The 16,214-nt window shown below is 40.4% G+C and overlaps 1 protein-coding gene and 1 long non-coding RNA gene across 2 annotated transcripts; one reads left to right on the top strand and one right to left on the bottom strand.

Moving 5' to 3' along the window:
• Positions 1–1,970: 1,970 nt before the first annotated feature.
• Positions 1,971–12,977, bottom strand: ppiaa (peptidylprolyl isomerase Aa (cyclophilin A)). The gene is given in 5 exon segments (XM_034091556.2): positions 1,971–2,363; positions 5,488–5,660; positions 6,178–6,297; positions 12,818–12,850; positions 12,852–12,977. Coding segments are annotated over 5 exon segments (495 nt in total). The 5' UTR covers positions 12,888–12,977; the 3' UTR covers positions 1,971–2,230.
• LOC139434475 (uncharacterized) lies at positions 11,464–15,356 on the top strand. Its single transcript, XR_011643818.1, has 3 exons — positions 11,464–12,285; positions 14,638–14,716; positions 15,259–15,356. It is a non-coding gene; the product is annotated as an uncharacterized lncRNA (long non-coding RNA).
• Positions 15,357–16,214: the final 858 nt, after the last annotated feature.

Below are 16,214 nucleotides of genomic sequence, written 5' to 3'. Positions count from 1 at the left end.
AAATACCAATACCACAGGACAATTTTTTTAAGGCAATATGTTTAGTGGCCCGAGCGCGGGCAAGTGGAAAGTACGTTATGCTGGCCTGGGGTGTCTTAATAGTGCTTCAGGGCCAGCGGGCCATTTAATGTCGAGCCCTGCCGGTTACCGACCGGCCCACTTCAATACCGGCCCATCGGGATTCGTCCCGAACGTCCCGATGGCCAGTCCGCCCCTGTCTACACCCCTGGCCGAAATGTTCTTAAAATGAAGTCCGAGTTCGACATTTTAATTCATGTCCTGCCAACACTGGCAGGACAGAAGGCGACACGCCCGTTCTAAGCCGTGTCCCTCACTCCTCACATCCCAAGCTGCATCCCCAACAAGTGTATTATGTTGTTAAATCGTTTCAGATGTGATGTTTCAGTTGTGCTCTTGATAAGCCATTAAAACAGTAAAAACACGTTCAGTTTCCTTTTGCTTTTTGTGTCTCCTGTTCACCAAAACATACCCATTTTAGATGGAAAAAGAAAGTAATCCAAAAGTAATCCAAAAGTAATCTGATTACGTTACTTTTTAAAGACACGTAACTGTAACTGTATTCGGATTACTTTCAGAGCCATGTAATCAGTAATCAGTAACTGATTACATTTACAAAGTAACCCTCCCAACCCTGGACACAAACCACCAAATACAAAAACATAATTCAGATCCAGTCGTCATGACGTCCTGTCCCCGGTACAAACACACTGCCTGAGGAAGGCTATAGTGTATTGTTTTTGTCATGAACCTTGTTCGGACCACTTATTTATTTAGGTGACCATCCGACCTCCATGCTGCTACTCTGGTTCAAACTGCATCCACCAAACAATATGATTTATCTCGACCTCCCCAAAATAACCTGAATCTGACACGGTGAGAGATGTATTTTTTAGCTATTCCGTCGTCATTTCCTGCGATCTCCTTCATAAAGTCAGTCAAAACGAATGAATGAATGAGCGTTTCTTTGACTATTTATAGGCAAATATGGGCGTTTACGTGAAGCCCGCAAAAGCTTCACCGCATTTCGAGTCGGTTGTGATTTATAAAGGGAAACCGGCGTAGGAAGTGCTGTACGCACTTTCCTCGCCGGTACGCAATGTTTGGTGAATCGGAAAATGTCGGAACATTTCTGTACCTATTTTTTGGATTTCTACTACGTAAGCAACCTTCCCACGTGAATCCTACGCACGGCGTTATACATGAGGCCCCAGGATATATTAAGTGTATATATTCTACAGTGTAGAGTATATACACTTGACAACCATGGTTTAGTCTAAATGTTATTTTCCTAAAGCAAATTCAATCATGACATTTGATTTTGCCAATTTATAACTCAACATACAAGGCAACATACCTCACCTCTAGTGAGTGGCCCAGCCCTTTGTATGGGGCCATCAGTGAAGAGATGTGGACACCCCTGCTCTAAACTATAAGATCAAGCATATTCCAACCTTGGAACTAAACCCGATGAAAACATTTCCAAAATTCCAAAAGTTGTAAAGAGATTAAAAGCTTTTTAAATCTGGTTTGTTTAAAACATGAAGCCCATTGTGTTGGTTTTAAAAGCATCAGCATTTTGAAATATGTATCAATTCAAGTCTAAAGATGCAACTTCCTTTGGTCCGGCCTCATCCGATATTAAATTTGCATGATAGCTCAGGCAGTTTCTAAACTAGCAGCGTTGTTTTATTCACATCCTTTCCGTTATCGCTGCTTAATTTGAGGAACATTTTTAAGGAGTTGTGGATATGAATAGCAGTGATAATATACCCTCATGTATGGACTGAAACTGACCTTCACTTCTAACTCACTGGTACGATGGAGTTGTGCGGTGATGAACTTGGCGGTAAAATGCTGACCATGATGTTACGATGGCTTTTAGACAATCTTATAATTAATAAGAAATATATTTTTTTAAGTTTCTATGTAATAAAAAACACACATTTCAATTTTCAAGGGAACTTTTCAGTTTTACTTTCTTCATTTTTTTGAATTAACAAAAAAACTTTGGGACTTTGTGGAAACAAACGTTAAGGCAAAATAAACTTCAAAAGGCAAAGTCACAAATGCAGCAACATGATGTCAACAACAGAATAAAAAAACCAAGAGGGAAGGTGAAGGGGGGTCATTTAAATCTCCATCAACAGGAATGTGGAATGGCGATGGGGAGGGGGTCACAGGACGAGCAGAAAGGGTTAAGAGCTCCAGCTCAGAGCTGCCCGCAGTCGGCGATGGCGAGCCTGCCATCGGTTTTGCCGCTCTGGGTGCCTTTTTTCTCCATTGCCGCCACCACGTCCAAACCCTCCACCACGGCGCCGAACACCACGTGCTTTCCATCGAGCCTACACAAATACACACATAGATGTTAATGAGTAGCTGTGGTAACACATGGAAACTACATATTTGAGAAAAACCACCAAACAAGCATCTGGTTGTGCTCAATTGTATTATTCCGCAGGCCATGATATTTTGTATGTAAAAAGTTGAGAAAAACACTAACATTCCCAGTCTTTGTTGTGTGACTAACAGGGAAACCCATTTTTGAAAATGTGTCGAGCCTCCATATAGATCCACTAAAAAGTGCTTGTTTTTCGCAGCCAAGTCAAATACTTTAATCCCAGTTCTCTTAGGTGTCCAACAGTTTAGAAAGGACACTACATACAGGGTTCATACACTTTTTCACCAATGATTTTCCATGACCTTTACCTAATTTCCCATGACCAAAAAACTGCTCGTGTTACCGCCCTTACATGCTAAACTCTTATTGCACTTTTGGTAACGAGCATTGTCCACATCGACACGGCTATAGTTTAACCACACCTTGGAGCGCGTTCTCTCTGCCATCTCCACCATGTGTGTGTGTGTTGCTGCTAGGGCTGTACCCGAATATTCGACTATTCGAATATTCGTTCGTTGGCCAACTATTCCGGTTTCAATTTCATTATTCGGATATTCGTTTTTTTATTTTTTTTAAAACAAAAAAATATTTTAAAAAAAAATTAAATATTTTTTCAAATAAATTAATATATTTTTCTAAATGTATGCTATTAATAAAGGCGAATTGCCATATTCTTATACTATATTTATACTTTTGAATTGCACTGTTAAAATGCGGAAATATATACAATCTCAGCCTGTGCTCCTGACATCGCGTTCACTGTTCACAGTCACGAACGCAAACGGCACGCTTCACCTCGTTTCACCCATAAAATGCCGAAGACTTCAGCTGTGTGGGACCATTTTAAATTGGACGACGGTAAAAAGAAGGCAGTGTGCCAAATATGTGATAAGAAACTGGCCTACCACGGTGGCACAACAACTCTGAAAAGTCACCTGGATGCTGTAAGTAGTAGCCTAGCTGTTGTGAAGTTGCCATGCCGCGTTAGTTTTTTTATTTGATCAGAATAGTGAAAATAATAGGAGTAATGTGGGAACATCTGGGGCTAAGGCAATTATTGGCATAAAGTTGAGTAGCTCAGCCTAATAATAAATTGTGTCCATAGGTGCATCCCCACGCATCCCAGCCATCAACATCCTCAAAAATACAGCAGACCCTACAGTTCCAAAAACCGATAACGGAGAAAAGAAAGATAGAGATAACAGATGCCATAGTAGATTTCATCGCTATGGATATGAGATCCATTTACATAGTCGAAGGCTTCAGAAAATTAATGAAGAAGATGGAGCCCGGCTACACTGTCCCCAAACGCTCCAGTATTTTAGATGCCATGCCTCATTTAGTTTTAATGTTTGTGAGTACTGAGACAATAAATACATATACATCGTAATAGTATGCTCTTTCTGCGCTTCTGCTTAACAGCGTGTTGTCAGGTGTCTCGGATTCGGAGCGTGTTATGAAACCTTTTGGGAAAAAAAAAAATGTGAAAAAAAAAATGTATTAAAAAAAAATACAAATCTCTCCGCACCGAATATTCGCTGCTGATTACTACCGAATATCCGGAGCCCGAAAAATGGTATTCGGGACGGCCCTAGTTGCTGCATGTAGCAGCTGCGTGTGTGTGTAAACTGCCCCGCCCCCTCGCAAGCAGGCGGGGGAGAGAGATCTCTCGCCTGGATTGAAAAGATCGAAAATACTAAAAAGATGCATTTTGTACGCTTTTTGCGTATTAGAAATGGAGTTGGCGACACTAAAACTGCAATATAATGTTTGTGTAGCAATAATACATAATGTATTTTTTACATGTCTCCAGTACCGATAAAAAGACCGTTAACGTCGGAGCTTAACGGTACCACGGTCTTTAATAATTCAGCCCCGCGGCTCATGTTAATACCGGGGCTCGGTACCCATCTCTATTGATATAAACAAACAACAAATAGCGTGTGCTTTCCATTTTCACTCTACAACGAGAATCTCGTGGGGCTTTCCCGAACCTGTGTCGCGAGCTGGAGTTAAATGAAATCTCAGATTTGCCTTCTTAATAGTTTGTTTGGGTCCATCACTTCCGTTTCGCTTCTCATGCACTGATTCGCTAGCTGAACAGCCAATCAGAGGGATTTCTTTAGCCGACGGCACGACCGAAAAGACACGACGGGGCAGGACATACCAATCTGAGTAGGGTGACAGGACGCTCATCGACGCCGAAAATCGGCCCGGTGTGTAGGGGCCTTAAAACTTGAGGTGGTTAGGCCTCTTCAACGTTTTGGAATTCTCCGTGAAACTAGCATTTTAACTAAAATGTGTGATAATTGTATAAATTGCTGATGGGTTAGGGGCATTTCTTTCAAAGCCACGTCTTTTTGCAAATACGTTTTGATTAATAGAGTGGTGCAGTGATGACGTATTTTTGTATGCCGAACCGGAAGTAAGCCGGATTATCTCCACGTCTACCCTACTTTTAAACATTTCTAATCATAAATCTATCGATTAGATATTCTAAAAAGTAGGGTAGACATGTGGAGATTATGCGGCTGAACAAAACGTGCATTTATCAAACGGGTTTGTTTTGCACAGATCTTATTTTTTACAATATTCCAAAATCCTATGGACAAATCCCATTGCTTTTTTGTCGAGGGAACCCATGCGCAGCTTACTTCCGGGTCAACCTACAAAAATACTTCATCACTGAAGAAAATCGGCATCCATGTTTTACACAAAAAATAAATTCTGTAATAAACACATACTCTATTATTCTCAACTCAAGCCACATTTCCACCTTTCTCTGCAAACAGGGCACCTTTTGAAGACTTCAAAAGAGACTGCTTGAGGCAGACGTTGTTAGATGCAACAACAAAACGGACCAAATCATCACTGTAGGGTCCTTCCATTAGGTTGTCTGACATTTTTCATAACCTGAGCCTTAAAGTGGCTTTTAGTGGAGGTGCATTAAATTAACAGTATTAAAAAAGTGTTCCTCAGTTACAAAAAACTGGAAAATGGGGTCCAGGATAAATAAATAAAAAAGTGTTGCCTAAATGCATAAGACATACCCAAGATACTTTTCTTACCATGGGGTTTTGGCTGTGCAGATAAAGAACTGGGACCCGTTGGTGTTTGGTCCAGCGTTGGCCATGGACAGGATGCCGGCGGTGGTGTGCTTCAGGGTGAAGTTCTCATCACCAAACTTGTTACCGTAGATGGACTTTCCACCGGTTCCGTTGTGGTTGGTGAAGTCACCACCCTTTGTGTTGAACAAACAAGTTAATTATTAATAACTAGAATTCGGCAAACCTACCCAGAGAACTCTGCCAATAGACAATGTACACAACGTATGCATGTATTGCATTAGCCTAGTGAGGAACGGTGGAGAACTTGCAAAAGAGACCTTTCAGTGTCTTTCATGTGCGTTACACGCGGAGATGGTACAACTGGTGTTTGAATTATTTAAAATTAAGAAATAACATGCCATCTGAAGTAGTTGAAATGATTTGATACAGAGCCAACAGTTTAGATAACAGAATAATTACCCAAAATTAACAATTGTGTCTTGGTTCAATTTTTCCAAGAGTGAGAGGTATTCTATCACATAATTGGAAATCTTCAGACAAAGACTGGAAGGCATTAGCCTTGGCTACAGGACTGTAATACAAACTTTTCATAAACAAGAAATAATCTACAGATGAATCAAAATAAGTTCTTAATAGAAGCCTCTAAGAAAGCACTGACGATCTGAAGTAGCTGGTACATGGCTGCATTACCTGGCACATGAAGTCGGGGATGATGCGGTGGAAGATGGAGCTCTTGTAACCAAAGCCCTTCTCACCAGTGCAGAGGGCACGGAAGTTTTCAGCGGTCTTGGGAACAACGTCGTCCCGGAGCTGCAGAAAAATGTAAGAAATTAATAATTACAGCCAAAAAGTAATAACTGTTGAGTTGTTTACTGTCTTGAAATGTGCAAGATTACATTGACATTTTTCAAATATGAAAAACAATTCACACTGGGGCACTTGAAAATGAGATTACCATTTGCTTCTTTAAATGCAGTGAACATTAGCAGTAGTCTCATGTGCGAAAAATACGAAATATAGTCTGTTAAAAAAATATCCAAAGGGCACAAATGGGTTGCAAAGTTATTCTTTAAAGAGAAGGTAGAGGCTGGGAAATCAGTAACTAGTAGGGATGGTAAGATTCACCGATTCACATCGGTGCACCGGCATAAACGTTCAAGATGCGAGTGCACCGGTTGAAAGAGTGCACATCGGCTACAGTTTGGGTTGAATTCGCGATGCATCGATTGTAGCGTCTTTGCATCGGTAAAAAAACGATTTCATATAAAATCCCCTCATCCTGTCAGCACTCAGCAGAGACGATCTTTGCTTCGCCACTACGGAGGTCGAGAGTCTCAGTTATCAACACACATGGAAGTCGAGGAGAAAGAGAAACACAGCGCACCGAAAAATACCTACAAATCAAACGTTTGGCAACAATTCGGATTTTTCAAGAAAGACGGTCAACTTCAAAAATCGCTCGCAAATTGTAAACCATGCCGAGCCGCTTAAAAGTACACAAGTAGTACGAGGCTGACAAGAGAAACCTGAAAGTTAGACTGAGTTAAATCACTCAGAGGTGTTCTGTCAGAGAGAGGTGTGTAGTTTACAGCAGCCTGTGACGGCCAATAACAGTTTAAATGTCTTCCTCACTGTAAGCAGTTATGAAAGAGCTGTTCGTGAAAGGTTATTTGTATTCTTTATTGTTCATATAGAAACCACTGCTTTCTGCTCACTGGTGAGTTAGACTCTGGATGAGTGTTAAGCACATCAGGCTGGCAGCTGTATGGGCATTGCTCTATGGTAGTTGTTATTTTCACATTGTTAATCCTGGGCAATGCATTACTTACATTGTTTAACTGTGAGGTGTTATACAATTGTACTGTACTCTGGAGACAGAGAACACTACTACACATGTGAAAAGGCCAGTTTGTGAAAGGTCCAAGTTCTGGTTTTTTTAAGGTAAAAAAGAAACAGCATGATGGGATGCACTAGTAGAGAGTACCAAATATGTAAAGCACTTTTTTGTTAATTTATGATTTGCTGCATATAAGGAATAAAATCGTATCGCATAATGTTGAACCAAATCATATCGAACTGTATCGCAACAGGGGTGAATCGTATCGCATCGCCTGGTGTTTCAAATGCATCGTTAATGTATCGTATCGTGGCAACATATCGACATGCACATCGCACTCAGTGATGGAGATGCACATCCCTAGTAACTAGTCATTTGGGGTGTAGCCATTCAGGCAGCAAGACAAAACTTAAGTAGGTTCCGATTCTGTGCAACTCCTCATTTATGCACAACGATAAATCAGTACACGTTTTGCTAATAGCCCATAGGGCTGTGGCGATACACTAATCTCACGATACACGATATTCAGCCAACGATACGATATATATCACGATATTCAGCCAACGATACGATTCGATACAATTATATCATTTTCTGAAAGATTTTAAAGGGACAGTGGGATTTTGGTGACATCTTGTGAGTGTTCCATTGACTTGGATTGAATTAATTCAACTGAAAACTGAAAGCATCAATTATACAATATATGCCGCGTTCACACTGCAGTACTTTTCCCACAAAGGTTCATGCGAACTTAGTTCATGAGAACTCTTTAGTTCGCATGAACTAAGTACAGATCGCGTTCACACCAGAAAAAGTCCCTGGGGGAGGGATTAGGCAAATGAAGCCGCTGACGTCACTTCTTCTTCTGCTTTGGGTTTACTGGCAGGCCGCAAACCACTTCACGGCGTATACTGCCGCCCAAAGTCCCCGGCCGGAAGTCCCCGGAGTTGGGGACTGGCTTCAGTAGAAGCTGCTGGGAGTCCCAGCAGCTTCTACTTTTTTATTTTGTGTTGCCATAAGTTAGTCTCTCTGCGTTTCTGCGCTGGACTAATGCTAATAATGCGAGGATAATAAAATGGCGGCTTCACAAAACTTTTTGGGAGTTTTACGGGGCGTGGTTTGCAATTCGCCCAGCCAATCAGGAATATAGCTCTTTTCTCAAAAAAGTCCCTGCTCTCTAGCAGGGACTTTCGAGGGGGTAAAAAGGTTCGCATGAACTACTTTTAGTACCGGCTTTTTTTGGTGTGAACGCGACCATGAACTAAGTTCGCATGAACCTTTGTGGGAAAACCGCAGTGTGAACGCGGCTTATGGCTCTGACAGAGAGTCTACAGCTAGCAAATGCTGGACAAAATGAATCAAAAGATGTGGTGAGAAAATTAGTTTCATTTATTGAAACAGTGCAAACTGTAGCTGTAAAGTGCAGTATCACAATGAACAATGGAGAATTAAAAGGTGCAGCAGGTGGCCGAACACGGGGGATTTGAATGGGACTTGTTAGAAATTAAAATCAATGTTTTGATGTCATAAAGTACCATAAACATAGCGTCAGTTTAAATGCTGTTTTATACTGAAAAACCAGAAGTTGTTGTGCACAACCAGTTGTTGAGCTTTTATTCTGAAAATCCTTCATCTCCGGTTAGCATTTAGCATATATACCATTTACTATAGAGGTGAATTTAGTAGCGATATGACACGGAGTGTTGCACACCGAAACCTACTGATTTCAACACTACAACTATAGACGTCGAGATATTATTATTGCTGAATATTAAATGAAGGTACAGTTTATTTGAATACGTTTGTTTACAGACATGGGTAGCATGAGACAACATTCGGAACTACCGGAAATGATACCAGCCGTGAGGTATTTTTGGAGTATTGATTACAGCGTTTAAAATGTATTAAATGAAAAGTCATGAAAGAGATAAGGAGGAGAAAAGGCGTGTTTAGTTATATATTTAATGTGCAATGTCTGAATCCTCTGTAATGCGCAACAACGAACATTGGAGACGTGGAGGGCCGGCCCCCAGCAGCGCCAACCCACCCACAGGGAGGATTCAGCAGAGGATATTTAACAGCTGGAAAGGTGGAGCTCACTCTCTTCTCTCATGAGAGCCAGAACACAGCTGTTTTTCTGACTGACCCATCTTCTGCTTGTAACATTACCGCGCTTTTTATTAATTAAAGTATACATTTGAACCTTCTCAGAGACTCAATTAGTCTCCTTTTTAAAGCTTCTCTCCTGGACGCGAGTATAATGACCACAGTTATCAGACTTAATGTAACGATACCCACGGCTGAAATATCGATACTTTCTCGGAAAACTAAATATCGATATATATCGCAAGATCGATTAAATTGCACAGCCCTAATAGCCCAACTGTATGTAGATGTTTGGAGGCTTTGACATCCTTAGCCTGGTTGGTCAACTGTTTTGTAAAACTTTTTTTTTCCCTCTGGTTTTGCCCAATGCCGGCATCTGTAGAAATTCCAGAAATGTGTCAAATCGTGTTGGCACATAACACTGTTTTTCCACAATGCATGGTCAACTCACATCTTGAATAATTATACAATAAAAGAAAATGCACATATTAAAGGTGGGGTAGGTAAGTTTCAGAAACCGGCTCGAGATACACTTTGTTATATTCCATGGAATGCTCTTAACATCCCGATAGCAATGAATATCTTAAGTGCTTTGACAAAAAATCCATAAAAAAATGTCATCTGTAGAAGCCGTAATACTGTAAAAAGTACAACCAATCGATTGGAAGGCCTACCTGCCGGTCAGCCTTCCATCGGGGCACACATTTATCTCGTGCCCTCATTGGTCATGTGCCCGTTCTTGTGTGTTGGAGGAGGGGCTCTATAAGGAAGTGGCAGATTTTCTCCGGTTGTGTATTTTCAAATTCTAGCGATCTCGAGCCGGTTTCTCAAACTTACCTACCCCACCTTTAAGTGTATAAAAAAAAATCTTATTTTCACATTTTAGAGAACTGTTTCATGTGGTCTAAAAAAATAAATGTAAAAGCTCTACTGCAAGTGCTGCATGTGTGAGCCATGCTTTATTGCAGGTATAAACTCGATTTATCGTCTTACAACTTTAAGATACATTTCACACTGCTTGACATTTTATGTCAACAAATCACTCCGCGTAGCAGTTCCATCTCATTAAACACAGATCAGGTTATTAAGTAATGAGTGTGGTAATTGTGCTGTGTCATGATGAACAAGGAATGCAGCATTGCACCACACAGATATCTGCATGCCCTGCACAGACAGCAATGAATGCAAGAGGGGAGGGGGGTTGTGCTGCAGCAGATGGGCTGGAGTGGGGATGAGAGGCTGCTGCTGATCTCAGCTCTGCTCAGCCTTCCACCTGCTCGGTAGTAACAAAAACCACATCTTCATAATTTAAGAGCAGTCAGCTTGACACGCCCCGAGGGTCTGATTACATTCAACACCACACTAGGGTGGCCAGAAATAAAGACTGCTGTGTCCTGACGGCTGTGTCCTGTAGAGCTGCAACAATTAGTCGATCAAGAGAATAAGACCATTTTGATAATACACCAATTAAAGTATAGTAGAACTATTGTTTGAAATGTGCAGATTATTGTCTAGATTAGATACTGTAAATAATTGCAGTGTCCTGATGACTACCAGGCTAGTAAACACTGCTTGTATGATCAAAATTTCGACATTTTCGATACAGAAGGAAACCTGGAGTCATCTGAAAAAGGAAATCATCCTTGGGTAAAACCATGTTCAACATTTGTTTAAAACGATTATACATAAAACAAATCAATTTATGAGGATTTGGGTATTAAAAAGAACATTTATAAGAGGCTATGAATAATCAGACGCTCTCAAGATGGGAATGAAACTAGATAGTGTTGTAAGTTATGGCAGTGATGCTGAGGTGGAGTTTCTTTGCTCAAGAGACAAATTATGTAAATGTTGCAGGTGAATATGGTAAAAACACATTTTAAATAACTAGAGACTTTCCAAGTAAATTACATTGAATATAATAATAATTGTATGCATTACAAGTTATCTCATTAGTTATGTTTAAATAGGAAAATAATGAATTACTTAAGCTTAACAAATTCTGTATACAATTAAGACAATTTCTGGTACAAATAAACTACATGTGTATTTTGGGGTATTTTCCCCCACAGGTCTGAAAAAGACATGTCATGGAAGCAAAGTAGGCCCAACTTTCACAGTGTTTTTTGAAGTGTCTCGAAAAAGGGAGTTAGTCTTAAATTTAAGCCATATTATTTCGGAGAGGGAACGCCCATAATGGAGCTCAGCTTTACTTGTGTGCGCAAAATGACTGGACGTTTTAGCTAGCACAGTATCACACTTTAGTTTGTCAAGGAGACGGTGAAACAATGATGCAATTATAATCCATATTGTGGATTATGCAACATAATGCTTAATCATTGTGGGAACAGGAATAAAACATTAAAAAAATGTATCGCAGTTGTTTTGGCCTACATGCGCATTTTTATCATGCAGATATCACCCTCCCCCATGGAACTTTCCAGAACCACACGAATCGGACCAGTTAGCTTCGGCGGCTAACATGCTAAAACCAGCATGCCGTGCAAGTTATATATTTGTAACGTTAGACTTTGACCACAATGTGTTATTTTCAGGGTAATTAATAATTAAGATGGAATTTAAAAAGTGCATTCGTTTGCGTGTTCTAGTAGTTTCATTGACGCAGCGGGGGTTACCCGGGCTCGTGAGAACAAAGGACGGCGCTGCTAACTGTCTGCAAATTCAGTTAGCATTAGCTGAGCCCGTTAGCCTGTTCGTTGGAGACGAATAACTGATAACCGGGCAGAATGATTCTCTACGACTCACTCCAGGACCGCCGACATTTTGTGAGCCTCAGCGTGACGCAAGCTAATGCAAGTTTGCACTTAAGATCAACCCCATTGTGTGAAAAACAGGTGGTTAATTGTATTTGATGTATTTAATAAGGCCTAAAAAGAATAACACTAAATATTGCGATCCAGAAAAGCAATGACATTTATAGATTACTCTTCAGATTGCAGCTTAAAATATTTTCAATTACAAAATGATTGTGCCGAGATATTAACAAACTGACAATTATGGCAATAACATTAACTACGGTTAAAATCTAAAGAATATGCTCCGTATTTACGAATGAATAAAGCCACATCTGAAGGTGCGTCAAGTTATGCTGCTGGTCAACGCTGGCTCCGAGCCAAGGCACACACACGTGCACATGGTCCATTCAAGGAAACAGTGCTCGTGACAGCTCGGCTATCGTTACCGCGTGTCAACTAAAAGTTAACATTTTAAACCAGGCTGCAACTTGTAGCAGCCCAAAGAGACTTAATGCTTGTTATAAACAAAGACAGAGTACACAGTGATAACTAAATGCCCGCAAGGACAATAACCAACGTGTATGACAGTGATGACTCCCGTTAAATACTTGGCATCATTGAGACGGTTTACCTCCATAATAATCCGGCCCATGGGTTTATCGTCAAGGGGTGACATCGAAGAAGACTCTTGGCCGCGACATTTCAGCAGGATGAGTTGACGTGTGGACTGAACTGGTTTCCGGCGATGGGATACGACTGACCTGAGGGAACCGAGAAAAGACGGTGGTCTGTGAAATATTTTTTATTATACGAACGGTAGGCGGCGTAAATCCACAAGGAGCCAATTGGGTATCGATGTAGTATTGATTGGCACCCGTTTTAAGCGAATCAGCAGCTGAACAGCTGAATCCCCTTTTCCACTGGGCGGTCACATTTTAAGGCGTACTTGACGAGCAGAGTGCAAGCCCCCAGGAAGTGCGCCGGAGTCTGATGAGAATATTCGTTGTGGCCAAACGGCGGTACTACACTTCCTTTAGGTTGCTGGGCCCGGAAACACTTTTTCCCATTGACTTACATTGGGAAAGAGTGGTCTGTAACTCGTTGGATAATTTTTTTTTAAACTAAATAACAACCCAGTATGAACACTAGTATAGCCCTTATTAAAAACATTCGTTCCTCAAGTTGTAAAAATGTGCTAATAACGTTATTCTGAGAGTTATTTCCCTCAGTATTATGAACGCGCATATAACCCACGGGACCGCGCCGCCCGGCACGTTCATTTTACGTGTTCAGCACTACATGCGTTTATCTTTACTCATGGATGCACAATAACAACGGACCCATATCGCCTTACTGCCAGCCCACGGAGCTGTAATAATGGATATATTGCACATGTTTGCTGTAATTCATCATTTGTAAAATATTATACTACATGGGCTGTATGATGTAAATCTTGTACCGTAAATGTTCTATTACATAAAGTTAATATTACCGACGTTAGATTAACGTCCCTGTAGCTTATTATTGCACTAAGAAGCTCATAGTATGAAGGTAGATATGGTGCAAAATGTGAGAGCGTGTAAAACCTGATTTTGTGTGCTTACATTTACACTTGTATAAAATATCCACGTAACTGTGAACCAAATGTACACTTGTATACAATATCCACGTAACTGTGAACCAAATTTACACTTGTAAAAAATATCCACGTAACTGTGAACCAAATTTGAAGTCACAAAAGAAAAAAAAAAGTTGTTAGTTTGTAGCTTGTAGAAAAAAAATGAATTTAGAGATGAAATGTAAACTTGCAGAAAAATACATATTTTTTAAATATATTTCCATTACAACTGCAACTTTATTTATTACAAACCTCTCAAATCAGTCATTACAACTTGACGAATCTGCTCTGTGGCAGTATAAATAGACGAATCTGCGGTCTTGACTTTTGCTACACGTCTTGCGATAAATGTGTCGCAAAAGTAATTTTCACCTGTAGATGTGGGGGGAGGGAGGGGGTTGGAGCGAAGGGGCGGAGCTATCAGAAGGACGAGGCTTGGGTCAGTCACGGCCCGTCCACACAGCGGCGTGCGCTGACGCTTGCCGGCGGGCGTGTCTGAAACTCGACCAACAACCAATCACATGAATCTCCCGCCCCTGACACACAAGCAGCGGTTTGATTGGCTAGAGCTTGTACTGGCATATGATTCGATTGGCTGACACTTCTGCCGAGGCGTAAAAAATTGAACATTGCTCAACTTTTGCAGCGAGACACGCCAGCTACGCTCCGCGTCGCTTCCCACGATGCATTTCGGCACAATTTCCAAAGTTACAGTAAAATAAAAAGGACCGACTCGGACAATACACAATCCAACATGTTCAACAGAAGAGAATCAGTTATATTGTTTGTACACATGGTACTTTACATATATATATATACCTGTTTGTTTAAAGTGTCCAGGTGATGCAGACAGGCTGGACCAGAGAGTGAGAGACAGAACTGGACTCCTCACAGGAGTGAACTTCAGCACAGGTACTAAGACTCTTTTTTCATACTGTACAAAGAATCAAGAAAGATATTGGTTTAAATAAATGAAGTATTGACTTGAATACACTGATATACATTCCATTAAACAATACTAAATACTAGATCACCTACACATCAGTTAAGTTGAGGATTTTTTCCATGCAAAAAGTTACATTTAGATGTTAACAAGCAATATGACTTTGTCAGCTTTCTAATTTAATGTATTGAAGGCAAAGATATTTAACACATAGTGAGAACTGCTACTATTTATCTCTCAATATTGTCTGTAAAAAACGTGGTAAAAGTTATTCTTTCAGTGAGACAACAGAGCAAGCTTCTACAGTTGCACTACGTTTTGATAACAGTTAAATATTATTTTGATAATAACATATATTTCAATGTTGATGAACTTCATACTGTTCATTCATAATCTGATTACAATTAAAAAATAATTATATCAACAGCCCCATAACACACAAACACACCTCTTTCATAAATAACACACTTGTTCTGCAATAATGTTTTATGTTTCCTGTAATTTTTGTTAGGAAAGGACATGCCCGAAAGACACAACATCTTCTCCTTCTCTGAGGGTCAAGAAGAACATCCAAGAGGAACATTAAAAGCTGATGTTATGAGATTTTAAGACCAGTACAGGACATTCACTAAGAACTACTTTTATTGTGAAAACAAAGATCTGCACACCGAATATTTTTGTAGTCTATCAGGACCATCATTTGTTTGTGACACTGCCTGCACCTCAGAGAAGGGGTGGTTATAGGCTTATAAAGTGTGGCGAAAACATAGTCAGCTGATCGAATGCACCTATTTCCACATCTCCTCTCCATCAGCTGATTATTTCTATTTGCCTCACTTTATGAGCTTCACATCACCTGTGCCATGTGCCGCAGAGTTGCAACGTCACAAATAAATGGGGCCAATCTTCAGTCAGATGTGAATGTGTAATATAACATTTTCAGTAAGAATAATGGACAAAAGGTGTGCAAATACAATTTATTGAAATGTGAACCAAAAGTTAATCAAATGTTTTAAATAAAAAGCACATATGGACAGAAGGTGTAAACCTATTAAATGTATAAGTAAACACATTTAGTCAAATAAAGTGACAGACTAGGCCTGTGCAGTTGGTATCAGCTTTGCCCAGCATGGGCTCCTCCATCAGGCCTGGTCCTCCTCACTGAGGAAAGACCCTCAGTCCTCTACAAACCAACAGACAGGACGTCCATCACACAGAGGTTTCTCCCTGAAGTCTCTGCAGCCCTCTGGGCACCACGCTGTCTCAATCCGTCCACACTGAATATGAGAGGGGGAAAATGAAAATAATAAATGCTTTAGACAATAAGAAATATAAAGTTGACTGTTGAGTTGCTCAGTTTTTTTAGATTGTCAATACTATTACTGTATAACTAATATCTCAGGTTAAGAGGCACCTTCAAATAAAGATTGGTCTTTAAATACATGTTGTCTTTTGAATTGTTTGTCT

This window comes from Pseudochaenichthys georgianus, chromosome 9 (genome assembly GCF_902827115.2).
Source record: "Pseudochaenichthys georgianus chromosome 9, fPseGeo1.2, whole genome shotgun sequence".
Classification (NCBI taxonomy): domain Eukaryota; kingdom Metazoa; phylum Chordata; class Actinopteri; order Perciformes; family Channichthyidae; genus Pseudochaenichthys; species Pseudochaenichthys georgianus.
Note: the sequence above shows the minus strand (reverse complement) of the source record. Positions and strands in the feature narration are given on the sequence as shown.